Genomic DNA, 25,534 nt, shown 5'->3' on the forward strand with positions numbered 1-25,534 from the left:
AAGCACCATGTGTGACTTAAAGAGAGAAAGAGAAGAGGAAAGAACAGCGCAAGCAAGACTCAAATGCAAAGCCGAGAATGGGGCTGAAGACGCACGTCCAGATCACAGCGCACGAGAAGCACGGACGGTGAGAGAGACGACTAACCGGCGAGCGAGGGGAGGGAGGGAGGGGAGGGGAGGGGGGTAGGGGGATGACACGCACACACACACACGCACGGATACATAGAGGTGTATCCGTGACGGGATGCCATGAAGACCATCAAAGACTCAGACGCCCTCAGGCATCTGCTCCCCCTCTTTTCCTCTCTGTGATCATCAGCGGGCACACCAACACCCACACGGGTGCTAAAAGGAGACAGCAGCGCGAGCAGTTCCACTGAGCGCGCACAGGCGTGCACGGGCGCAGACGAAATAAACGCCCCGAGAGGAGAGTACAGCGGGGAGTATACGAAAGCTAACCGCGCGTGGTGGAATAGGGGATGGGGTGGGGGTGGGGGTGAAGGAGGGAGAGAGGGGGTAGGAAGAAGTCCAACACACATGCACAGTAGCGCACCGAAGATTTGGGTGTACTCAGTCCTTTCCTTTTCCGTCCGGGACTGCCTGGCCTTCCCCTCCCTTGACCTTCACGTGTGTGTATGTGTGTGTGTCGCAGTCAGTGCCGCGGCCATCTCACTTCTCCCTGGAGATGCACCCGTACGAGTGTTGCGCACTGTCATCGGCAGCAGTGATCCGCACCTCTGTAGGGGAAGTCGCCGCGCCAGCTGGTGGCACGTGGGGCACCAAAGGTGTAGAGCAGGTGGCGCTGCGACCGTTCCTCTCGTCCTCGTCTTCCTCGGAGTACTGCACGCGCGTGTAGCGGCCTCTGAGAGGGTTGATCATTCCCCTCTCTACAGCACCGATGACGCGAATCGTGCTGCGCCGTGGTCGCTCCACACTACTCCAGCAGCAGCTGCTGCCTGACGGAGCCATAGCTGACTCGACGGAGCAGTCCCCAGTGGTCGTGGGGGCGCACGCTGCCTGGCCGGTTGCACAAATGTCCTCCACCCGCGCCTCCCATGTAGTGGTGGCCACAATGCCATCGCCGGTGATGGGGTACATCTCCGTTGGCGACGACGGGGACTCTCTGCCGCCACTGCCGTTGTCCTTTTCCTCTGTCCCTGAGGCGCTGAGCAGCTGCTTTACGTAGTACAGCGGCAGGTCGAAGCAGCGCTGGAGGGCGCTGCGGCACACGGGGCACTCTCGTAGGCGCTTGGCGCAGAAGCGACAGCAGCACACATGCCCGCACGGCGTCAGCGCCACGTCGATGTGGCGGGAACAGCAAATGACGCACCCCACCGCGTCGTCAATGTCCTTCACCTCTGTCTCTGCCAGTTCCTTCTTGAACTCACGCGCTTCAGCGCGGCGCAGCAGGAGGTGCTTGCGGTAGTTCTCAATCACGCGGCGGCGCTCGAGCACCCACGCGAGGTGGCGGCCCACGCCGGACATGATAATACTACCCAGAAGCACGAGCACACTCAGGCTGAAGCAGCCAATGATGACGCTACTCTTCGGCATTTCGTAGCCGACAATGTCGTCAGTGCAGTTACCACACGAGGTGGTGCCAGCGCAGCACCGAATGGCCGAGGAGGCGACGCAGCACACGGGCTTCGTCTGCGGGCACGCCACGGACGCCATGATCTCGTATGAGCAGAGGTGCGGGGTGCGGTAGGCAACGTAGGTCTGTCGCTCAAGACGAGCATCAGCGTTTTGAACAGCGCCGCTGCAGCCGAGGACGACAAAGAGCGTCATGAGGAAGAGGGTCGCGCGTTCCCCCATACTGGCGGAGGCAGCACTGCTGTGCTGCGCCACACGTGACATGTTGGGTGCGGCGTTGTTGCGAAAGTCGGCGGGAGAAAAAAAGGGGGGGGGGGAGGAGCGAGATGGCGCTGCTGATGAGGGCGTGAGAGCCGCGGCGGGTTGTACGTGCTTGCGCAGCAGACACCGGCAGCTGCAGCAACAGGATGGAGCTCGCAGGGTGAAGGTCGCGCGCGCACGCGCACACACCACAGTGGGACGAAGGAACGCCAGAGAAGAAGAAAGGCAAGTAGGGGAGAGCAGGCGGCGAATCGACCCGCTCCGCCACTCCCTGTGCTCAGCGAGCGATGTCCACGCGTCTTCGCCTTTCTTGTTTGTTTCTGCAACGACAAGTAGGGGCAGGAGAGGGGGGGAGGGGGGAGTTTGCCGCAGCGACTGCACGGGTTGAAGGGGGTGGAGCAGAGAGAGAGAGAGGGAAAGAGAGGAGGGATCGCGGCAGCTGCAACTACGCTGACAGAGACTGCTCGATGTACTACACAGAGAGAGAGAGACGGCAGAGGGAAAAGCGGCGAGTGGGGGGGGGTATTGGTGTCGGGTGTAGGTGGGTGTGTATGTGAGAAGGTGGTGGTGGTCGGAAAGGGGAGATGAGGGGGGTCGATGGCGTCATGCAAAGGAGAGAGAGAGACACACACACAGTGTAGGTGAGCAGGAGTAGTTCGTGGTGCTCAGTGATACCCCCTCCCCATCACCCCCACCCTTTTCCCCTTCACAAAGAGAGACAAACACCGTCGGAGTATTACGACGTGGATGGAAGGATGGGGTGGTACAATCGCCGCCTCTTCCTCTTCTTCCTTGCGAGGGATATGAAGGCACGCGTGTCTTGTTCGTGTCTCGCTCTCGCTCTCTCGCCAGGGAGAGCGCATTACAGCAACGCGTCAGGTTACATAGGCGTGGGCACGATGTGGGCAACGAACGAGCGTCTCTGGCGCATCACACACACACACCTCCCATTCCTTCGCAGTGACCATCACTGTGGCGCCACCTGCCGCGTCTGCGATTTGATTTAGGCTTTCTTTTCTCTCTCCCTCCTTTTGTTTCGCCCTGGTGTGGCCTCCCCTACCGTTGCTGCAATGCACGCCTGCATGGGGCGACACGCACGCACACGTGCACACACGCGTGCCTGGGCATCTCCGTGCACGCACCTCTGAGAGTGGCGTTTGTACGTTAAGCGGCGGGCATGTTATGATCAGCGGTGTAGGAGGAGGGGGGATGAATGGGCAAGGAAAAGAGCGGTGGGGGTCAGTGAACGAAGACCACGCCCGAGGACCCCTCACCAAGAAGTATTCAATACCAGCCACCGGAGGGCCTGATACCGCCTTCAAGAGCTCGTCGCCTCCTCTCCCCCTCCCTCCCTCGTTTCCCCCCTCCTCCTCTTTACTCCAGTCTCTACGCAAACATGGCGCTCGTCGAGACGGCGCTGCGCTCCCGCGTCATTGTCCTCTCCATCTCCGCCTCGATCATAGCCATCGTCACAACTCGCTCTGACACTGGCAGCAGCGCCGCGGTGCAGCAGACATTGAAGGCTATCGTGCGGATCAGCTTAGGTGAGATGCTCGTGGTGCTGAGGCGACCGTAGTCGACGTCGCTGGCCGTTGGGACACGCTCTGGGAAAGCCTTTCGCCACAGCTGCTCGCGCAGGGGCCGACTGGGCAGTGCGAAGATCAGTTCCGACTGGAAGAGCATGCACGACGAGTGTGAGTTAATGCTCGTGGTGGAGAAAAGGTGCCGGCCACCACCACCGTTGCGGCTCGCGGTTGTGGCGATGACAATGACGGGTCTCGGATAGCGACGTGCGTGGTACTGGATGAGCTGAGAGAGCTGCAAGCTTTTCGGGGACTCGTTGAAGAGGACCTGCGCCTCGTCAAAGACGATGATGGCGCCGAGACGGCGCCCTTCCTCAAAGACGGCATGCACCCGCATCTCTTCCCGGAGGAGGAGTTCCGCTACGTTGCAGAGGCGGATGGTGGCACCACACTCGTAGGCGATGGCCTCCGCGGCCAGCGACTTGCCCGTGCCGCTCACGCCCTGGAAGAGGTACAGCGTCCCGCAGTCATCGTTGGCATCCTCGCTGAAGCCCCAGTCGGTGTACAAGGTGTTGCGGCTTTTGGTGCTGCTTGCGATCCCCTCCAGCTTCTTGGTGAGACTCGACTCCACCACAAGCTCGGCAAGCGTGCGCTTCGGGGTTAGGTAGAACTCGCTCATTCCCTCCGGCAGCTCTGCGGCGAGGAAGAAGCCACGCAGCTGCAGTCGAGCGCCTTCGTCGAGGTCGCTCATTGTCAGCTCTGGTGCAGCGCATTTCTCGCGCGCCACCGCCTTGCTCAAGGCGGCCAGGACGGCGTTGCGGATGAGCCCGCCGGAGAGCTCGTAGTTGAGCGCGAGCTTCTCGAGGCACACGTCTGCGTTCACCGCCAGCTGCCTTGGGATGTGCGATTTCCAAATGCGCAGCCGCAGTTGATGGTCTGGCGGGCGAAACTCCATCATGAGCGAGACGCGCCGGTTCATCGCCTCATCGAAGTTCTGCGCGCGGTTGGTGGCGAGGATGATGAGGCCCTCGTACCGCTCAAACTCGGAGAGGAGCGCCGTCACGGTGCCGTTGCTCGTGCGGTCCTCGAAAAGGGACTCGCACTCGTCGAAGAACAAGATGGCATCACTCAGCTTCGCCTCTCGGAAGAGAAAGCGGAGCGCGTCAGACTCCGACTTCGTCGAGGAGCGAAACTGCGATACGCTGACGAGAAGAATCTTCTTGCGCAGGTGGTGCGCCACGGCGTTGGCGAGCATCGTCTTGCCGGTGCCACTCGGGCCATGGAAGAGCATGACGAGGCCACCTTTGCTGGTGCCGAGGCCGTCGCCGAAGCCGCTGCCCTTCTTGCACTGCTCAAACAGGCTGTAGTGCTCAATGGTGGAGAGGACGCGGTCCATCGTGGCGGTGGGCAACATCACGTTGGCCAGCTCTACCTCCGGGAAGTACAGCTGCGACCCAGGCACCATCTCCGCTGTTTCGGCGGTGATGCCCATGACATCGTCGACAATTTTTCGATCAATGTCGACAAGGTAGTCCATTAGGTCCGTGTTGAAGCACGAGCGGCCGACTGAGTCGAGTGTGAGCGACAGCACGCCGTTGGACACGAGCGGGGAGGACTGGTAAAAGGCACGACGCGCCACTACACGTTCCTCCAGCGACTCGCAGAGGACGAAGAGCATGTACCCCACCGTGATGAGCCGCTGCCCGTCCCGCATAACGTAGCGTCCATTCACCGCCACCAGCATGTCATGGGAAATGACGTTCCCGACCATGAACAGCATAATTTGCTTCTCCATCTCCGTCAGCTGAAGCCGCTGGGCGAGCTGTTCGACGCGCGGGGTGAAAGCGCGCGTCGCGAGAGTGGCCTGCAGCCGTGACTCGTGCACCGCCGCTGCGACGCGGACTTTGCCCTTCAACTCACGTATCGACGCCTCCACCTTGGACTTCGGAGTGTAGGAGTCCTCCTCGTCCTTCATGTCACCCTCCGCGTAGCGGATGCGAATCATGTTGGCGAGGATGCGAAAGGCGGCGTCCATGTACTCGATATCGGACTCATAGGGCACTCCGCGCATGGACGAGTCCGTGTGCGCCGTGGTAGATGGTGACGAGGACGTCGCCGCCACTGCCGTTCCCACGCCGGTGCCAGTGTTGCGATAACGCTGAGCGAGGGGGTTGATGTCGGCAAGGACGAGGCGTGCCTTGCGCGGTGCAGACGTCGCTGTCGTCGCCTCGCCGACGCCCTCCGGCGGTTGCGTGATCTCTGCCACACTTGATGCCGGCAGCGCCGTGGGGGTTGTAGACGGTGTCACTATCACCAACTCTTCCTTGCTTCTCTCGCCGTCCTTCACTGCCTCCTCTGTCTCTGCCACAGCGGCGTTCTTCGCAGCTGCTGCAACCGTGGTACAGCCGTCGAATGGTGTGGCGGTGCTGCTAGAGAGGGCATTGCGGAGGTCGTGTGACACGGCTTCGTGAAGCCTGTCCTGGTCTTTCGAAGTCAGCACGCTCGGGTCAATTTCATCCACCACATTTTCAAGCGCCTCCTCGTCCGGCGTGATCGCGCTCTCCGCGTCGGTGTTGTCGTCCTCCTCATCGATCACATCGCCCTCCTCATCGTCGTGCTTTGGTGAGGGCGACACAGAGCTTCTTCCACCAACGTGCTTCTCTGTTCGCGGAGTCGGCGAGGCAGCCGCGGTGTTCGTCGTCTTTGCGTGCTGTTCTTCGCTCAGTACCTCCAACAACGCGGTGCGTTCCAGCTTGATGAGCTGCTCCTCCGAGAGCCGATCACCACTCAAGGCGGCAATCGTTTCCATCGGCAGCGCGTACTTGCACTCCATGAAGGTGGTGCGCATCTTTATGTCCGAGAAGATCAGCCCTTGTTTCCACAGTACGCCACTCTCTGAGAGAATGGACAACAGCTCCTGTGGGGTGAGCTCGTTGTGGTATGCAATGCTCGCCGGCCGCAGGGGATCGGCGATGTTGCCAGGCGCATAGCGGCCACAGTGGCACACCAGCAGGTACTCAAGTGTGCGGGCAGCCTTCGCGGACAGACGCAGTCGCTCGCTGAGCCGCACCACGCGTGGCGGTAGCTGCATCTTGCGAAGCTGCGCATTGATGAGGTAATCGACGAGCTGGGTGATAGCGTTCATGCACGGTACGCAATGTTGGCGAAAGTCGAGACCTACGAGTTCGACATTGCGGAGGATTGCGGCGCTCAGGGTCATGGCAGAGACGAGGTAGCCGTAGTGTTTGAGGTACACCAGCACGTCCTTGGCTGCAAGGTAGGCGGAGTCGGAGTCGAACTCAGGCACCTGCAACGCGCCGTACTCGCACAGCCGCTGCAGCATAACGCTCGGCTGGTATTGCACATCACTGTCGTCGTCACACTCGAGGACGGTATCGCCAGCCAAGGGTAACACTGTCCCGTTGAAAGCTACGCTGCTGCGGCGCCGCTTACGCCCTGCCGATTTTCCACCTGACTCCGGCAGCGGCGCCGCCTCGCCATCCCCGGGGAACAGCGCCACGGCCTCAAAGAAGAACCATACGGAGTGGGGAACACTGATGAAGGTCAGCGTCGTCACCTGCGCCGCTATATCAACCGCTGCCGGCTTCGCCGCCGCTGCAGTGTAGTTGCCGTTGCAGTCACCTCCGTTGCTTACCGTCGATCGAGGAGCTTTTTCGGCACCCGCGACGGACGCTGCCGTGCTGGTGCGGTACGGCACTGCTGGCTGAGCGCAAAGCAGGAAAAACTCCACATAGAAGCGCAGAAGGTCCATGAGGGTGCGCGGCGGCGCTGACACAAAGCGCCCCGTGCGGTAGAAAGCACGCACATGCGCTGCTGATGCCAGGCTTGTTGGTGCTGTGGATCGACTGACTGCAACAGTGCCTCGACTTGGCACAACGGACGCAGTGAGAGAGAGTTGTGAGGGCAGGCGTGGCTTCGTGGGACGTGAGGATGCAGCAGCAGCAAGTGTGGACGTTGCCTGCCGAGGTTCAGCCGGTGCACCAACACTCGACCTTGTTGCTGCAGTACTGGGCTTCTTCTTAGGGGGCATCAGCGCAAAGTGTAGTAGACCACCACTGGGGTGAGAGGGACAGCGCCGCTTAACTGTCTCGTCTCCTCCTTTCTCCTCTCCGTCTGTAAGCCCTCCAGCGCTTCTCTTGCTGGGTTATTCGGTGTGATGGGAGTGCTCGGAGTGCTCGGAGTGCGTCGGCTTGCGCCTGTACGTGTCGGTGATGGAAAGACAGGGAGGTGATGGTGTGCGTAGTGCGGCCCACGGAGAGGAAAGTAGTAGGGGAACCGCCGGCTGCTCTTCCGGAAGCGAAGCGAGCGATGCCTACAATGGGAAAAAAGCGCTAACAGGCGACAGCAGCTGGTGTTTTAGGCGCCACTTGTGTGTATGGGCGTTTGCATCGACCACGGCGGTGACGGAGAAGACACACAGCGAGGTGGGGGGAGGAGAAAGAGGAAGAGGAAGAGGAAGAGGGAGGAGGAGGATGTGTGTGTGTGTGTGTTGGCTCCCAGGTGAAGCAGGAGACTTCTTGACGTGCGGTGTCACGTAGCGCTTTCTCGGTGGGAGGAACCCTTGTCGTGCGGATTCGTAGTACCTTGAGCCCTTGTCACGCGAGCGCCATGTTGAGGGAGAGGCCAGCCCCACCCCCGCCACCATCTGGACTGTCACTCACAAGTTTTCCACGTTCAGCAGGACGAGGATGAGGAAAACACTGGGAGAAAGACGGACGTGGCTGACACTTAGCTGTCACCATCACCACCTCTTGCTCCCATGCCTCGTGCTTGCTTCTCCTCGCTCAAAATGTGTCTCTGTGATTTGCTGTCTGTCTAGTAGTGGCACTCCGTCGTCGAGTGTTCTGCCATGCCACATCGCGCGCACCCCTTCGCGGACAGCACGAGCCCATCAGAGCCGTCCTCGTCAATGTGCCGCTCCTTCTTGTCCACTTCTGGGGCCTCGACAGCAATACTCGCCGCTGCTGTCGAGATCTCCCGCATCTCCGACTGCTGCTTGTGGATAAACTCTGCGGTGTGCGTGTGCAGTGAGGAGGCGTCACTCTCCCCCTTTGGCCGAGCCGCCGCCGCCACCGCATCCGCACCGATGTACAGCGAAGTGGTCTGGGGCGCTGTCGGACGCGTGTACGTGGGGATGAGCGGCACAACACCGAAGCACCGAAGCAGCTGCACAAATGACAGCTGCTCATCGTAGTTCATCTCCGCCCAGCGCATGGGAAGCGGGGGGTATGGAGGCAGTGCGCCGGCTGCTGCTGTCCGCCTCTCCGTGCGCACCTTCGAACACCGACGCAGGAACACCAGCAGCATCCCCATGTGCTCGTTCTGGAGCAGAAGAAAGGGGCTGCTGTTGAGCTTGTCGTTCGTTAAAGCGGCGCTCCCATCAGCGGCAGCCGATGGCAGAGCTGCGCAGTTACTACTGCGCTGGTGTCGAGCGTGCACCGCCGCCGCCTCCGCTGCTGTGAGCCGCGCGGCGAACTCGAACTTCCACACACGTGTGGCACCATCGTAGGTGATGTGGGCAGGACGCGGCAGTGGCGGAAGACACGCCAGCTGCACTGCATCGCCCGCCTTCTCCGTCTCCGCGTCCGCCGTCTTTTCCCTCTCGGCTTGTGCCCTTGCATTGGTGTTCAGCGGCGCGGCCCAGCGATCAAGGAAGACGCGAAGCACGGGCTCGACAATGCGTGTGTAGTGGGTCAACAAGTGGGTCTCCGTCACGCTCTGCGTAGCAGTGGCAGCCACAACCGCGTCGCCTACAGTTCGCTGCGGACCCTTCGCACTGGCGACATTGCCCGCACACGCTGCCGCAGCACTGTCTTCATCTTCCGAACTGAAGGGCCAATGAAAGAACACGAAGAAGAGGAGGCAGTAGGTGAGGGCCACCTCCATCGTCGTCTCGTAGCGCCGACCGCGGATCGAGACCTGCACACGATGCTCGCTGGCAACGGCCTGAGGGATGGGGAGGACCGGACTCGCGGCGGGCAGCTCGGCAGAGCTGTTCAACGGGCATCCGTCACATCGCGGCGGAGCTTCGACAAGGAAGGGAAGCAGCTCCGACAGAATGTCCTCCACACATGCTGGCTCTGGCCTCAGAGATGAAGCCACCGGAGAGCTGCTACAGTGATGCGATGTGGTGGGCATGTGGGTGCGAGGCTCGATAGGACGCGAGGTGAAGAACAGAGGAAAGGAAAGTTCACGCTGTTGAGCGGGTGCGTGTGTGTCTGCGTGTTGGCACGCAGACGTGTACGGCCGACAGGAGGGGGGAGGGGGAGGGAGGGAGAGAGAGAGGATGCAAACAAGACGTTGAGGTCGCGCGACGTCTGAGGGGCGACAGAGGACTGTTTATACCCACTGAGGCACACGAGTAGGGGCTGCAGACAGACGGCGGGGGAGGGGAGAAAGAGGGGGAGCGAGGTTTGTGGCCATGCGTACGATGCTGCAGTACCCCACACGTTTATAACGACAGGGAGCCCAGTAATGCACATTCAAGAGAAACTTGCTCCGCCCACAGAGGAGAGTCCGCCAGACCTCTCCTCCTGCCGCGGCCTCACCACCACTACCACGAGAGCACAGCCCGCGTGCATCTCTCTTTTCAAAAAAAAAAAAACAAAAAACTCATCCATCACGTCCCCACGTGAGTCAACGTTTGTGGACGCTTCGCTTCGAGGTGAGAGGCGCAGCGCACCTGCAGTGGTGTGTGCGCCCATTTGGGGTATTACGCCGATTTTGCACGGCTGTTGTTGTTGTTGTTGCTCGTCTTCTCACTTCATCGGTGTTGCGCACTTCGAAGCGCCAGCGTTCCACGTGGGCGCAAATGACTCTGCCAGTCGTCTCATCCCTCCTTCCTGCGCTGTGTCCTCCACCGCTTTCATCCTGGCGATTCATCCGCGTTATCACAGGTGCGACACACGCGAGGCGGCTAGCATGCCCTTTGCATGTGGGTACTTTCACTGAGCGTCGTGGCGGGAACCCTGAGCTTCCGCAGCCCGTGCGCGCATGGTGAGTTCTTTCAGGAGGCGAATCTTGCTGTGGTGCGTCACGCAAGCGGCTCGTGAGCGGGTCGTAGCAGGAGCGTCCACGATCTCGATGGAGTCCGCTGACGTGTCGAGCAGCACCACCTCAGTTGTTCGCGGCTGCAGTGTAGGATCGTGCGTTTCAGCGTGTGACAGCATGCGATATAGCGCCAATGGGTCCTCGTCGTCCGCATTGAGTTGGCGTTCCACTTCCTCCACCGAACTATCCACTGTAGTCACTGCGTGGGACGGCGCCGCAGATGCCATGGCAGCCATGCCCACGGCGTGAACAGTATCGCGACTAGCAAAGCACACGCACAAGTCCTGCGCACGCGTCAGCGCCACGTTCAAGCGATGCCAGTCCGCCAGGAATCCGAGCCCGTAGCGACCGAGGCGTCGATTCGCGCTGCGCTCCTCCCTGACAACGCTGTCACCATCATCGCCGTGGCGCTCCTTCTCCCCCTGCTCCGCGCACCGCTCCAGCTGCAGCAACTGCGCCGCGCTCAGCGTCCGCACGCAGCTCAACAGGATGATGCGCTTCTCCTTTCCCTGGAAGCTGTCCACCGTCGCCACCTGCACACCACAGTGGCGCTCCTCGCGTGTCAGAAGTGAGAGAATTGTATTCCTCTGCGCTGTGTAGAAGGTGATGATGCCGACGTGAGCGGCCACCTCCTGCACCGTCAGCTTGAAGAACGCGCGCAGCTGCCGCATGTAGTCTACCACGGCGGTGGCCTCGCGACGGTTGAGCAGCGACCGGCCGCGCCGCCGCTCCATTGGCGAGTCGCGCACATCCACAAACACAAAGCGAGGGCATCCGCCAAGCTTCTGCGCGATGGTTGGCGTCGCAGCTGTTGGGTCGTCAGACGCGCGCGACCGCGCAAGTACACTTCGATCGGTGAGCAGCTTCGAACCGTAGAAATACTCGTTGGGGAAGGCGACGATGTCGGGGTGCATGCGGTACTGCGTGCGCAGCACGAAGGAAGGATGGCCGCACGCCAGCAAGCGCACCAGCAGACTGCGCTGCAGACCGCAGCGACTTGCCTCCCAAGAGAGCACTGTGGGCTGCAGCTGTCGAGAGTCACCGACGAGCACGCTCTTGCTCTTGGCGAGAGTGAGTGCCTGCAGCACGGCCGGCTCCGTCCCTTGCGACGCCTCGTCTACTATGACAACATCGAAGGCGAGGCCCTGTGCGTGGCGGGTAATGTGGTGAAGCGAGCCGAGGGTGGAGAAGACGATGGCAGCGGACTCCAGCGTGTGCGTGCGGACAGTGTTGCGCACGGCGGCGCTCCCACCAGCTGCTCCACTGCCGCCGGCACCGTGCCCGTTGATGTTCCTCGAGCCCCTCGAGTCACCGGCCCGCCCACCTCTCCTGAGACCCCCTGCAGTAGCTGAAGTGCTGCTCAGGTGCAGCTCGACAACGTCGTCGAAGAAGACAGGCTGTTGCAGTCGATGTACTTCCATGTCCACCCTGTCTCGCACACCGATGCGCAGCAGTCCACCAGCGAGAGCTGCATGCGCAGGTTGTTGCACACCAACCGGTGCAGCTACCCGCAGCTGCTCACGCAGCCGCACCACGCGCAGCAGAGCCTCGTCCACCCCACAGTTCGATGGTGCACACACCAATAGGCGCAGCGCCCCGCTCCGCGTACGGCTGAGGTGGTGCAGCAGGTTCAGCGTCAGCGAGGCGATGGTCTGCGTCTTGCCGGTGCCGGGCGGACCTTCGATCACCAGCACCTCCGGTGAGCGCGGCATAGGTGCTTGTGTGCTCTGCTCCGCCATGCCGTCATCCCAGCCGGGGCACACAGCGTACAACACGGCCGCGATGGCGCGGACCTGCCAGGCGTTGAGCTGCTGCTGCAGCAGCAGGCGCGCCCGCAGCTGGTCGATCAGCGGCATGGCGCGAGATGGGCCGGCGGCGGAGAGGAACGAGGTGGCCCAGCCATAGAAGGCCACACCGACAGGTGCCGTGCTGCGCGGATCGTAGAGAGTGGCGGCAAAGCGCGTGTAGTCAACCTTGTGAAGTGCCTCCAACTCCATCAGAGAGGCGTTGACAGAAGTGAGTTTCGTGAGGTAGAAGGTTGCCGACGAGGCCGTGTCATACGCCATGCGAAATACATGAAAGAAGCGCAGCGAGGGAGGTCCGTCATGGCCAGACGATCGCTCCACCACCGATGGAGTTGCGCAGAGCATTGCCGTTCTTCCCCCCAGCGAAAGTGACTGCACGTGGCACACCTGCGCAGCGCAGCCGAGGGTGCGCCAACTATGTGGCAGAGTGTTGAGTATCTCGTGCACGCGGCGCTGCAGCTCGGCAAAAGGGCAATCAGACAGAGGGCGCCGTAGCTCGCGTTCGACCCACGTGGGCAGAATTGCTTGCAGAGGCAGCAGCACCGCGACAACGTCGCCTTCTGAGAGGGCAGCAGAGAGCCCCTGCTGCGCAGCGGCAATCACTGCCGCGTCAACAAACTTCGGGTAAATGGCTGGCGAGGCTGTTGTGCGTCTCTGCAAACTAGAGTGAGTGCCTTGAGCTTGTTGCTGCTGCTGTTGCAAGTATGCGTCAACGGCGGGGTTGGCGCACGCTTGCACACTGAAGTGCAGAGAGTGCGGATCCGGCATGGTCACACCGTTGTGCTCGTGTGGCACTGCGCAGCTGTTCTGCACCGCCACACACACTGGCGGGATGCCCGGATGCAGCGGCAGCAGGCCGCTCCACACGCGGTCCGCGGGAGACGGCGACGCTTCTTCACCTGCTGTCATCGGTGACCTCGCGGCTGATTTGCGGCAGTGATGCGACAAGTTTGTGTCGCACCTGCTACTCCCCATACACACACGGTCCATGAAGTCTTCATAGTTGCGAATGATGTCGTAGCGCAGCTCCAACGCAATGTGCGGAGCGAAGCGCACCGCGTACTCGTTCGGTGCGTTGCCAAGCGGCATCGAGATACACGTGTTAAACGATGTCCCACCAGCGGAGACGGCAAACCCGTCAGAGGAAATCCGTCGCAACCCATCAGATGCAGACACAAACACCTCTGGCAGCACAGGGACTTTGGCAGCCATGCACTGCGACGCGGGGCCAATGATGTCATGTACAAGCGGCTGTTGCAAGTGAAGAAGATTCGTACTGATGGCCACCTGGCGCAGGCGGTCTTGCAACTGCCGCAGCTGTTCGGCGTGGTGAACCCGGTGCGTGTTGCACGCATTGATTTCCTGTAGCTTGTGCTGCAGCCGCGTCGGAGCTGCCCGCGCCGTGGTGGACGCCGTCGTTGACGGGAACGTCTTCGGTACCTTGGCAGTCGACATCGCCGTGGGTGCAGGTGGTGGTGGTGTGGCCGCAGGTATCGAAGGAGGACGTGCAAGGCTGTCCAGCAACTGCACCGTGGACGCAGCGACCATCACGTTTTCCATGTCGCTGTCCACGTCCAGCTCTATCATCGCAGATGTGCCGCTGCCAGCCGGCCGCGACGGTGCGTTCTCGGCGCTGCGCGTGTCTGCACTACCGGCGTGGGGTGTGCGCGCCCGTTTCACCGCTAAGTGAGCGAGGGGTTGATCCGGGAAGAGCTGTTGCTGCCGAGGATCACGAGTTGTCATTCCAGCGACAGCGTTGTCCTGGTCGCTGTGGGGAGATACTGTGGTGAGCGACCTGCCCATGCAAAGACCGACTGCAGAGTCGCCACTCCCGTTCCGTGAGATCTTCGACACCGCAGTGGACCGTGTGACGCCCCGCTGCCGGCTCAGTTCCGCCACTCGCTTTGCCTCGTTCGCGTGTCGCAAGCGCTCCGCCGTGGCGGCCGCCTGCGCTGCTTCCGCTTTCTCTCGGCATAGTGTGGATTCCTCCAGCTCGAATTGGCGGAAGCGGCGCTCTTGGTCTGCCAGACACTCGTTCATCGTCTGCATCGCCTGTTCGGTGCCGCGGCGCAGCCACGTGACACCATCTTGATTAATACGCTGCTGCACGTCAGGGAAGCGCGAGCACAGCTGCACCAGTAGCGGTTGAACTTGCTGCTGAAACTGTACATCGCGCGCAGTTACGGCCGGCGATAGAGCGTCGCTGACACGCAGCAATACACTGGCCAGGCTCGTCCGCGGGTACTGCTCCGCCTTGCGAAGCACCTGAATGAAGAGCCGCTGAACAACATTGCGGCGGGGCTGCGCTGCCTCTGCCAACCTGTCTCGCAGTTGCTGCTCGCTATTCTCGGTGGTGCGGCGGTGATCCTCCGCCGCTATCTCAACCGCCTGGTGGGTACTGCTCATCACACACGCAGCTGCTTCGCTGAGGGCGAGCATGGGAGCGGTAGGAAGAGTGAGAATAACCTGCTCAGCGAGCGCACGGCGCTGCTCCGCGTCCAGGGTCACCACATCCGCCAGAAGAGCCGCCATCCACCACCCACATTGCACCTCCCACTCACTCATCTGGTCCCAGCTGCACTCGCATAAGAGCATCAGCCACCGGTTCCCCTGCATACGAGCGGTGTTCGTGATGACAGCGTCCTCCAGGTCCCACGCTGTGCAAGAACCACCAGCGGTAGCCGCGGCGGCCAAGGAGGCTGTAGAGGGAGGTGGTGGATGGAGACGCAGCTCCGGCTGTGTAACCACGACGCGTCGCCACACCCATACGAATGCTTCAGCCGAGAGCGTACGGGCGACGGAGCTCGTGAGGCCGACGCAGAATATGGCAGCGAGCCGCTCAGCGAGCTTGCCAGCCTCTGCATCATCGGCAGCGACGACGCGCAGGGCAAAAAGCAGCCGCAGAAGCGACTTCTCCTGCGCCAACACCCGAGACGCTGCGGCTGTGGCTGCCGCGCCGTACACCGCCTCTGTTGTCACGGAGGGCAGCTCCAGCCACACCCGTTTCAGTAACTCGTGCTGTTCATGAAGCATATCGGTCATGGTGCGCATGCAGCGCTGCACAACCCACTGAAAGGGTGGCGGTGCGCGCGACATGACCGCTGCTGAGGACATGAAGAGCCACTGCGGACACGGCATCGCGTCCTCATCTGTCAGAACCAACAGCATACCGCAGAGACACGCTAGAGTTTCGGAAAGAGGAAGGGGGCCGCCACTGGTGCCGTTGGCTGCGTGGCCACCGCCGTGTGCAGGAGAGACGGCGCCGCTCTTGCACAGCTGCACAATGAGCGGTGGTAGCGTGAGCCACACACGCTGGAGGCACACGCCTGGGACACCAGCCGTGTCGGTCGGCGCAGTCTCATTCCCCTCCCAAGCCGCAGCACCTGCCGCAAACGCACGCACGTCCGCGAAAAAGAGAAGACGATGCAGGCGCAATGCGTGTGTGCTGCGGGTGTGCACTATGCCGCCAATGGCCAGAGTGAGGAGTTGCGACTCGTGGGCCGCCAGTGTGTCGTGCAGGTACGTCGTGCACACGAGGCGTGGCAACGTTGTGACGAGACTGTCAAGCAGCATCGAGACACCATAAACCGCCTTGTCGAGGACTAATATGGAGTCATCCGCGCCGTCTGTCACGGACGCCTTCCCCCCGGCATCTGGCTTTGCTCTTGCAGCCGCCATCGCCTTTTCCCACTGGAGTTGCTGCGCCGCATTCTTCAACAGCGGCCGCAACAACCAACCGGCGCACCTCCCCGGCACCAACACCAGCGCTCCGGTGGCGGCATCGTCTTGCCCAGCCCCATTAATGGCGCTGCTGTCCTGGTACCCGGTGACGACCGAGTCAGTGGTGTCCGCAGGAGATAGCGCAGAGGCGCCGGCCCGATCGGCCTGCAGGGGCGCCGTCGTCCGCAGCGTCGGCGGTTCGAGCGCTGCTGCGAACGTCCATAACCACTCCAGCCGTGCTCTACGCCACGCCTCCTCCTCCTTGCTGCTCGCAAGACCGCTGGCGTTGTCCAGGAGGCAGTGCACCAGGACCTTCGCGAGAACCTTGCGTATGGTAATCGCTGACACCGCATTCGCCCGTGGCATGCGCGGATTACTGGAAAGGAGAGTGTTTAGAGGGTCCAGCAGCTGCGTCATAGCCGTCTGCGACGCGCGGCATGGATCGACGCACGCGGAGGAGTTCAGTGGGTGTCGACGCTGCTGATCGCGCCACACCTCGAGCAGCGCACGATTGATGCCTTGATGGAGTCCCTGCAGTCCGTAGAGCACGAGGCTGCCTCCGAGCAGCAGGACCGTAGCACGGCACCTGCCCAGTAAGAGAGGGAGCGATGCGGCAGCTGTGCGATTGGCAGTTGCGGTCGAGGGCGTCGTTAGAGTTTCCACCGCTTTCTCAAAGTGCTTGTCCCACGCGGTGAGCACCGTGAGCAGGTGGAATATGCCGTCGGCGACCGTTCGCACGAGGTCCTGCCTCACGTACTTGACCGGGTCCACGAGCCGCGCCGAGGACGCGCTTGCCGTCGACGAAGGATGTGCGTGGTGGCCAAGAAAGGAAATCTGTGCCGGCAGCACCGACACGTGCTTCAGCGTGCACAGCAGCCGCAGCGCAAATGCCACGAGAGTGGTAAGAGCCCGCTCGCCGCTGTCGCCGCTCGACTCGCTCGACGCCTGCGCGCCCTGCTGTGGTGTGGTGCACGTCATTAGACGAAGAAGCATATCACGCGCCCAAACGCGCACGACGCGCAGTGGATGGAACAAGAGCAAGAGAAGCGTGCCGCGATAGCCGGCAATCGGGTGCAGTGCCTCCCCGCTCGCAGGAGACACCACGCGGCTGGTAGGCGGCAGTGTCCACGGAAGAGGCGCCGTCAGCTCGACGTGGTTCGTCTTTACTGCGGTGGTGCCATCCGCCGCTGCCTCCGCCTTGCATGCGCGGTGGGGCTGCGTCACCCAGTCCGCACTGCACGCGGCAAGCAACGCGTGTTGGTAGGCATGCGAGAGGAGAGTCGCAGATGGCAATCGCGGTGCTGGACCAGCGGCGTGCGACAGTCCGGACGCGAGCCACCCGCTGTGGCGCAGCAGCCGCGTAACCACGTCCATTAGCTGCGGAGGACGTGTGAGGTCATCCTCGATAATAGGAGTGAGCTCTGGCACGTTGGTGGAGCTTAACGATGAGCTAGGCTCGACGATTTCTTTGGGGTGCGAAGACGACGCAGGCCTCTGATGCTGCTGTTGCACCTGTGGGACTGAGGCTGCGGCGGTGGGCAGACTCACCAGCATCGCGTTCAGGAGGGCCACTGGCTGCAGTGCCAGCGGCGCGCGTCCCGTGTCTATTGTGCTCATGGAGGACGTCGTTGTTTCTGCATAATTCAGCTCTGATGTTGCCCCGCTGCTGACGCCACGGGGTAAAATCACCATCCACTGTGTCACATACTGCAGCACCGCAGCCATCCAGGCCTCTCGCGAGTCTTCGTCGATGCTCGGTGACGAAGTGGCGTAATTCGACGGTGGCGAGGAAGGAGACTGGGGTGGGGAAGGGAGGGAGGCGTTCAACTCCGCTACTAGCGGAACCCACTGCGGCCAGTGGCTCGGGTCGCTGCTCCGCTGTACGCACAAGCGATACGCATCCATGATGACCTCGCCAGTGCGTTTTACTGTGTGTGTGCAGCAACGACGGGGGGCTTGTCTGTGTGCGTGCCGGGGAAGCGGAGAAGAAGGGGTAAATGGGGGGAGGGGAGGCGTGTGCACGCCTGTGGCAGTCGTCTCCAGCGGGGTCTCGGCAGGCGGAGAAGAGCGAAAGGTAACGAGAAGAGGAGATGGTTGCCAGGGCGGGGTGGGAGGAGGGAAGCGACAAGGAAGGAAGGTGAGAGACAGAGGTGGGCAAAGTTCGCCCATACACGCGCCTTGACGATGCACAAAGACGCGCCCCTCTTCAAAGTTGGTGGGACGTGCGCAGCGAGTCGGGCAAAGCACAAGTGAGGAGCACTGCTGCCAGTGGGCACACACCCACTCAGGTGTGCACAACACTCCTCGCATTCAGCCTCGCCGCCACGGGCTCTCTGAGTGGCGGCAAGTCGGGCACATGCGTGATCACCAGTGAACAGACACGTGCGATAGAAGTATGCGGTGGGGAGCCCACAGACGCGCTTGAATGTACTTTGGCAGCGGTGACAGAGAGGAGCAAAGTGACCGAGCCATAGAAGGTTGCACTGACAGGTATCGGGCTGTGCGGGTCGTAGAGGATGGCGGTACCCTGGCTGGGAGAGGTAGGCCAGGCCGAGTTTTTGGGTGTCCGAAGTAGCCACCGAGCACATGGCAGTCGCTAGTTTCATACTGCCCTGCACGACAGCGAAGAAGACGGTGTGGGAGTCCCCTCGTGGCGGACGTTTGTAGCCACTAAAGTGGCGGGAGGACCCCAGTCGATTCGTGTGCGCGGCGGGGCAGTCCTGCGGCGCATGTCGTTGGATGAGGGCGTGCTGGTGTATTCCTTTGGATTCCTGACGGCTCCTTTCTCTCCCAAGAGCGAGGGGGGGCGCCACAGTACGCGGTGTTCCAGGGATCCCCGTAGCCACCCACTCTGCCCGGAAGCCAGGCAGCCACTTCACCCCCCCCCCTCTACCCTCCCATCCATCCCTGCCAATATTGACCCACTTCTGGTGGGGACAAGGGTCAGTTCCTGGATGGCGTTGCCTCGGAGCGACGTGCGACAGTGAGCATACATGTGCCATCCACATGAGGGCGAGAGTTTCAGCGTGGCCCGGGCGTAGCCTGCGCCACACCGTGGGGCGTACCGTGGGGCGACCAGCGGAGCGGAGGGGGGGGGTGGATGGAGTGTGAGGCAGGGCAGGGAGTCGAGTAGAGTTTAAGCTCCTGCTGTGTGGCCGAAAAAGAAAACGTTTAAGGCAACGAAAAGCTCGCCTATGCCGTTAGCGGAAGGCCGGGCGGAGGAGCAACGGTGAAGGAGAGGCGGACGCCTGAGATGGAGGTGGAGGTGGTGATGGCGGTGGTGGTGGGGTAAAGAGAGGTCAATGAGCAGCCAGAGGCAGCGTAGGATAGGGCAGGCAAAAACGCCGACGTCTCACAGGCATGAGAGAGAGAGACGTGCGTTCCTCTCCTCACTTTAAGCGAGCGAGGGCATGCGGTTTGATGGGGCGGTCGGAGGGAAGGAAAGGGGTATGTTGTGGTGTGCAGAATTGACTGCACGAGAGATGAAGATAACTATGGCGTTAAGCCCCACTCGGCGTGCATACAAGCGCAACTACAGGAGAGGTCACCTCTCCGTCGCCACGAGAGCAGGGGCGCTGGGCAAACACATCATTGCGGTGAGGAGGTGGTGCGTGCAACTGAAGTCGGTGCTGAGTACAGCATCCTGTCCACGACTCGGGCGTGAATGCGGAAGGCTGGGGTGATCCACGCACCGCAGGAACACTGCGACCCCGTCCACGACTGCGTCCCGAGCTTCGCGCGACAGAGAGGGTTACGGCAATAGATTGTGTCCGGCTTCACCACGGCTCCGCGTTTGCTCGCCTCGCGCATGTCTTCCGTCACCCATGGCGTCTGGTCAGGGTCCAGGAAGAGGCTGGTGCAGAGCCCTGCAGTAGAGAACGCGCCTGACGGTTCGCCGCTGAGTTCCCCGTCGCCCTGGGACGGGCCACCACGTCGAAACTTAAACGTTTTCCTGGCGCCCTCTCGCGGATCGTGCGGCAGCACCTCTGCGGCATCGAAGAGATGCACGCGACAGTGCCGGCACGCGTAGTAGTAATGCGCGCGCACGTCCGGGCCTGTCTCACCCGCGTCTGAGAGCACGGAGACGTCCGCCCCGTTGCCGGCGGCCGTCCATTGGGGCGCGCACCCGCCACTGTGCGGCTCCATCGTGGTTCCGCTTCTCCGTTCTCTGCTACGCGGTGGGGTGGGTGAGGGGCGAGAGAGAGGGGGGGTACGAGGAGGGAAGTGATGTGCTGGTCGCTCTCCACGGACCTACTGCACCTTTTCCTCGTGCGATGCAAGTGACGCCTCTTCCGTAGCGGGGGGGGGGGTGACTGATAATCCGCTCTCTGCAACGTCGTGTGTGCGTGTTCGCGGTCAAGTCTACACGAGCGTGCAGCAACACGCCTGCATACATGCGTGGGCACGGGGGGGGGGGAGAAGAGGTGAAGGCGAGAAGGGGTGAGAGGATGTCGGGAAGAGTACGAGGAAGGAGAGGAGGTGAGGGGGGGGGGGTGAAGTTGGCGCTAACATACATGAGTACTCAAAGTTTGCGCACGTGCGTCGATGCCGCCATCCAGCTGAGAGAGAGGTGTGGGTGTCGGTGTGTCTGTGGAGGTACAGGTATCAAGGCTGCGTGCGGGGCAGCGAAGTAGCTCCTCACCGCAATGCCCAGAGATCAGGAAAGAGACGCGCTTCCTACCTCTACAAGAAGAGGGGAGGGGAAGGGAGGGGTGAAGGGTGGCGCTATCACACGCACTTGACAGCATCCTCAGCCATCGACCTGAAAGAGAGAGCGCCTAGGTGCGCATTATGGTGGGGACAGCGCAAGGGGCGGGGTGTGAGGAGGAGGGCGGTATGCATGTGTGGCTACACACTCGTGGGCACCTTGATTCTTCCGCTTCAGTCACTTGCCTTTCTCCACGCGTGCTCGTGTTGTTCCCCGGCTGCCACTGTTGTTGTCATTGCTGCTTCGTGCCCGCTGTTTTTTCTCCTCCCGCCCCTCTCCGCAACAGGCAGGCGCACCTACGCACGCGCACACGCCCATGCTCATCCTGCAGCCCCCCTCCCACTGTCGTCTTTACCCGTCATTACTGTCGCTGCCGCTCCTCCATGGCCTCGAGAAACTGGAGGAACTCCTGCGTGATGTGCGTCACTTGCGCTACCACTTTGAGCTGATCGCGCGAGATGCGAAGCGATCCCGGCGCAGCCCCAGACGTGCCGCGCCGAGCTGCCGCGCCGACCGGGGCCGACGAAGGGGCCGACGAAGGGGCCACTGTGGTACAACAAAGCGAGGCGAGCTGCGGCCACTGAACGAGAAAACGCACGAAGTATAGGTAATGAAGGTCATCCGCAATGGAGCCACCGGGGCCGACTATCGAAGGGCTCGTCCAGTTTGGATCGCGGCAGCAGTCCAAGGCACGCAGTGCGATCCACTCCTGAAGTTCGGCAGACTCAGTTTCGTACAGTAGAAGGTGCGCTGCAGTGCTCTGGTACTTCTCCGCCACCACTGCGAGCACGGAGAGATACAGTTGCTCCTCTCGCACGGAGTAGGCAAACGCGTCGATGAAGTCGGTGCCACTGCGCTGCGCTGCAAAGAATTTGACTACAGACTCGCGCAGAAGCTGTAGCACGTGGCCTGCGCTGCAGGAAGCGTCGATATTCACCATCGATGCCGATGCTGTCGCCGCCTCTGCGCCACCAGCAGCGCCTGAAGGATTGTGGGAGGCCTCGACGTCGGTGAGTGAGATCGCAGGTGGGTACAGCTCGTCGCGTGACACAGACACTCCGACTCGTCGCAGCGGCAGCCGTGTGTGGCGCACGTGGTCCAGAGTTAGCCTGCGACGTAGCAGCGGTGGGATCGCCAAGCTCGGCTGGAGAGGGGTGGGGCAGACATGGGGCGTTGTCTCTGCCACCACCTGCACCCGAGGTACTGGGATCGGGGGGCGAGATTGTCCATCAGAGGCGATGACACGCTCATCCGCGTGCTCGCGTTTGCGCGAACCAGCAGCCGCCACGTTGCCCCCGATGCTGCCACTGGTCGTTGTGACCGTGTCAGCTGCGGCTGCTGGGTTCGTCTGTCTGACACGACTCACGTCATTACCGCCTGCAACGCCGCTTGCCTCTGGCGATGGAGCGGACGTCGACACGGTGCCTTCACTCTTGCACACCTCCGCACCCATCGTCGTACCGCGTAGAGAGGGAGCATGACGGAGGACAAAGTCGTCCACGCGGCGATGCGCAAAGACCTGGAAAGAGCGTGCGAGCGTCACCCACGACTCGACCTTCGCATTAAAGGTGATGCAGTTGCGTACGAGCAGCTCAATGTCCTCGCGCAGCCTCGTGAACGACGCGGCAACCGTGTCGCTGTAGACGGTGGCGGAGCCGGTCGTGTAGTACCCCTCCTTTGCGCGCTGGTGCATGAGACTGAGGTTCATGGGGTGTGGGCAAGTCTTTCGGTAGCTTTCACGCAGGTCTGGGTACGCCTCCGCCACGTCCACCGAGAAGGCGCCGCCGTCTTCGCGTCGATTGAGTAGATCCACAAGCTGAACCATTTCCCGCGTACTGGGGACCGCTGGCGTTGGGGTCGTGGATGCAGCTGACATGCCAGTGCTTCTCTTCTGGGGCACAGTGTCCTCTGGCGACGCGTGCGCTTGTGACGAGCTCGCACTTGGCAAGCGCAGCCGCGACACGCGGCGCCCGCCGTTGTGCTCCACGATAAAGTGATCAATCTGCCCGAGTGCGTAGCGTTCGAACTTCGCTGCTGTCTCAGCATACTCGCTCGTGGGGCCGTTGTACGCAACGCAGTTTGACGCCATGAGGGCGATGTCGGCCTTGAGCCCCTCCAGCCGCACATCGTGACTGTAGGCCCCCTCCAGCGCCTTCTGCGCGGCGGTTGCGAGATCGCAGCGTCGCGGACAGACCTTTGTGTAGGACTCTGCCAAGTACGGGTACGTCTTCAGTACGTCCACGGCGAAGATGTGGTGGTCCTCGGCCCGGTCGAGCGAGCGAACGAGTGCGGCGACGTCCTCCTCATTGTAGAACTTCGGTGTCGCCGCCATGAGGAGGAGGAGGAGGGCGGTTGAATGCCAGTAAAGCTGGCCCAGACAGCCGCGAAGAAGAGCGGTGAGGCGCCTCCACTGCGGCGCTCACCACGGCAAAGAGGCGGCGGTGCACCGCCACACAGACAGGCGAGGTGACTGGCCTCGACACGGTAGTGGGGGAAAAGGTGAATGGGAGAAGGCCGCGCACAGATGTAGGTTTGCAGCTGCAGGGAGATCGAGGGGGAGGGGGGGAGAGGGGGGTGAGTTTGCAGGGGGAGGCCGCCGGGTGAGTCACACAGGCAGAGATGTACGACTACTCCACCGGAAGAGAGGGAGGGGTGCGGGTAGGTGGCGTTGGGGGAAGGAGGGGGCGAGACAAGGAAGAGAGACGTGATGGGTAGTGTTACCCCCCAAACGAGAGTAAGGGGGGGGGGGGGCACGAGCATAGAGGGAGAGGCCGACGACAAGAGAGGCATAAGGGAGGAGTTAAGAAGACTAAGGGGGAGAGGGAGGCAATCGCTCGAGAGCTGTCTGGCCATCACCCTCTGGGTACCCTCATTTCCTCCCGCTGGCCACAGAAACAGTCCCCTTTTCGTCTTGTCGCGTTGCCTCCTTCACCACATAGAGGAGCGGGTCGTAAGGGGCACGCACGTGCTCATCCTCGATGGACGAGACACTCGTGTGCGTGTGTGTAGAGGGAGGCCAGTGCGGCCGAGTGTTTACGCTTACTCGCCCTTTCCTCTCTTTCGCTCGCCATTTCCCATCGTTTGTATCGTCGCTGCGGTCTCTGCGTCGCTTCCTCTGTCCCCTCTGCGTGAAGACGTGCGCCTCTTCTGCTGCTCCTCCGCGCCTTTTGTGTGTTCACCGCAAATACATCGTTCCGCTTTTCCTCGCTTCCCGTCCCGCGCGTGAGATACCGTCGAGTCTTACGCACTCCACCCTCATTTTCACAGATCTCATCCAGTGTCATGTGAGCCATACCGCGCAGTTTGCGCTCCCCTGACATGCGTCTGCGGCTGGTAATTGCGGAGCGAGAGTGGGAAGGAGCGAAGGGGAGGGGGGCAGATGCCAGACCCTGAGTGACAGTCGAGATCGTGGACGCACGCACGTACATGTACGTGTGCGTCTGTTGAAGGGGAGGGGCGAGCATAGGAGGACGGAAAGAGGAACACACACACAGTCGCCATGAGCACATCGATACGAAACTCGCAAAGTGGACGCGAGGGAACATCGTTCTCCACACGTCTATCACGATCACTGGTGCACGCAGACACACGGAAGCACAAAAAAAAACCCCACGGATGGACCGGCCCTCACTTTCATGTAAACACCGCCCCCTATCACTTATCCCCGCCAATGCCGAGCCACTCCTGGCGGTGATAGGGTCGAGTGCCTGCGACGTCAGGGAGGCCAGAGCGACTCCTCGCCCCCGAATGGCCGCGTGAGAAACGACAATGTGGACGTCTTTACTCTCTTGCCCGGCGTCTCGCTAGCACGATGCCGGTCGCCGGTTCGTCAAGACCCACGTCTGCTCGTAGACGGCCATCGCCACCCCCGACACGGGGCCTGCCTTCATCAGCGAGGCGGTCAAGCCCCTGTAGAGTAGAGCGGGCTGGTGCAGCATCGCAACGACAGCGTGTGCCTGTCGCGCCTGCACCAGTGTCTTGATTGTGTCTAACGGGAAAAGGAGTGCCCACGTAGCCATGGAGGCGACAGCGCCGGAGAGAAAGGCACCCAGTTTCGTCCTTCGCGAAGGGTCCGTCGTCGCCGTTGCCGCAGCAGGGCTGAGGGTAGGCGGCTCCAAGAAGGGGTGATCGCGCAGGATTGCGTAGAGGCCGAGGTACATGCTGGCGAAGCAGACGTCCTTCACTACGTTGTATCGAAAGCCCCGGTAGAAGCCGAGGAAGCCCTCCTGGTCATAGATGCTACGCATACACGTCCAGGCGTTCTGCGTGCTTAGAGAGGTCTGGCACTGCGTCTGTATCTTAATAACATGCATGGGGCACCCAATCAGCGTTCCAACACCGCCCGCTACGGCGCCGCTGACAAAGGTGCTGCCTCCGATCCCCACCATGCCGCGATGCACCACGTGGCGCGCAGCATCCCAGGCGCTACCAGCGCCACCGCTAGCAGCTCCGTTGGCGTCGCTGCGGCTCTTCGGCGCGTCCCTGGCGAAGGCACGCATCCAGTCCCACAAGGCAAACTGCAGGCTACGCTTGGCGCCTTCCATCACCAGGGGAGGGACTGCCCCACGGTAAAGACTGCGTGGACCCTCTGCCGTGGCCATCGACCACATCGTGCCTATGGTAGACCGGGACGTGTGAGGTCCGGCCGCCTGCATGCGGACCTTCGCGGTATCAAGGGGGTGGCCGAGCAGAACGGTGGCTGCGCCCTGCGCTGCACCGGGGATGAGAGCTACGAGAGATGCCTTCATGAGGTGCCGGAGTGCCCACTCTCTCTCATCCATCTGCGGCAGGATGGAGGTGGACAAGGATGGGCCGGCCGTGACGATCATCTCCGACTTGCCACCCGTCATTTT

General features: G+C 61.9%; 7 protein-coding genes across 7 annotated transcripts, besides 2 other annotated features; all 7 read right to left on the bottom strand.

Annotated features, from left to right (window-relative positions):
* Positions 1-669: 669 nt before the first annotated feature.
* Positions 670-1,857, bottom strand: LPMP_091210 (hypothetical protein; the record flags this gene model as incomplete). Its single annotated transcript, XM_010706056.1, has 1 exon — positions 670-1,857. The coding sequence occupies one exon, from the start codon at positions 1,855-1,857 to the stop codon at positions 670-672; it is 1,188 nt and encodes a 395-aa protein (XP_010704358.1).
* Positions 1,858-3,240: 1,383 nt separating this feature from the next.
* LPMP_091220 (AAA family ATPase, putative) lies at positions 3,241-6,720 on the bottom strand (the record flags this gene model as incomplete). Its single annotated transcript, XM_010706057.1, has 1 exon — positions 3,241-6,720. One exon carries the CDS (start codon positions 6,718-6,720, stop codon positions 3,241-3,243), a length of 3,480 nt encoding a protein of 1,159 aa, XP_010704359.1.
* A 1,493-nt stretch (positions 6,721-8,213) lies between these two features.
* Positions 8,214-9,536, bottom strand: LPMP_091230 (hypothetical protein; the record flags this gene model as incomplete). Its single annotated transcript, XM_010706058.1, has 1 exon — positions 8,214-9,536. The coding sequence occupies one exon, from the start codon at positions 9,534-9,536 to the stop codon at positions 8,214-8,216; it is 1,323 nt and encodes a 440-aa protein (XP_010704360.1).
* Positions 9,537-10,342: 806 nt separating this feature from the next.
* LPMP_091240 (hypothetical protein) lies at positions 10,343-18,142 on the bottom strand (the record flags this gene model as incomplete). Its single annotated transcript, XM_010706059.1, has 1 exon — positions 10,343-18,142. One exon carries the CDS (start codon positions 18,140-18,142, stop codon positions 10,343-10,345), a length of 7,800 nt encoding a protein of 2,599 aa, XP_010704361.1.
* A 631-nt stretch (positions 18,143-18,773) lies between these two features.
* Positions 18,774-19,091: a repeat region.
* Positions 19,092-19,561: 470 nt separating this feature from the next.
* Positions 19,562-20,119, bottom strand: LPMP_091250 (hypothetical protein; the record flags this gene model as incomplete). Its single annotated transcript, XM_010706060.1, has 1 exon — positions 19,562-20,119. One exon carries the CDS (start codon positions 20,117-20,119, stop codon positions 19,562-19,564), a length of 558 nt encoding a protein of 185 aa, XP_010704362.1.
* A 923-nt stretch (positions 20,120-21,042) lies between these two features.
* On the bottom strand, positions 21,043-23,013 carry LPMP_091260 (hypothetical protein; the record flags this gene model as incomplete). The annotated part of the gene is made up of 1 exon (XM_010706061.1): positions 21,043-23,013. One exon carries the CDS (start codon positions 23,011-23,013, stop codon positions 21,043-21,045), a length of 1,971 nt encoding a protein of 656 aa, XP_010704363.1.
* A 1,314-nt stretch (positions 23,014-24,327) lies between these two features.
* Positions 24,328-24,422: a repeat region.
* A 62-nt stretch (positions 24,423-24,484) lies between these two features.
* Positions 24,485-25,531, bottom strand: LPMP_091270 (mitochondrial carrier protein, putative; the record flags this gene model as incomplete). The annotated part of the gene is made up of 1 exon (XM_010706062.1): positions 24,485-25,531. One exon carries the CDS (start codon positions 25,529-25,531, stop codon positions 24,485-24,487), a length of 1,047 nt encoding a protein of 348 aa, XP_010704364.1.
* Between the last annotated feature and the right edge of the window lie 3 nt (positions 25,532-25,534).

The sequence above is a fragment of the Leishmania panamensis genome (assembly GCF_000755165.1).
Source record: "Leishmania panamensis strain MHOM/PA/94/PSC-1 chromosome 9 sequence".
NCBI lineage: Eukaryota > Euglenozoa > Kinetoplastea > Trypanosomatida > Trypanosomatidae > Leishmania > Leishmania panamensis.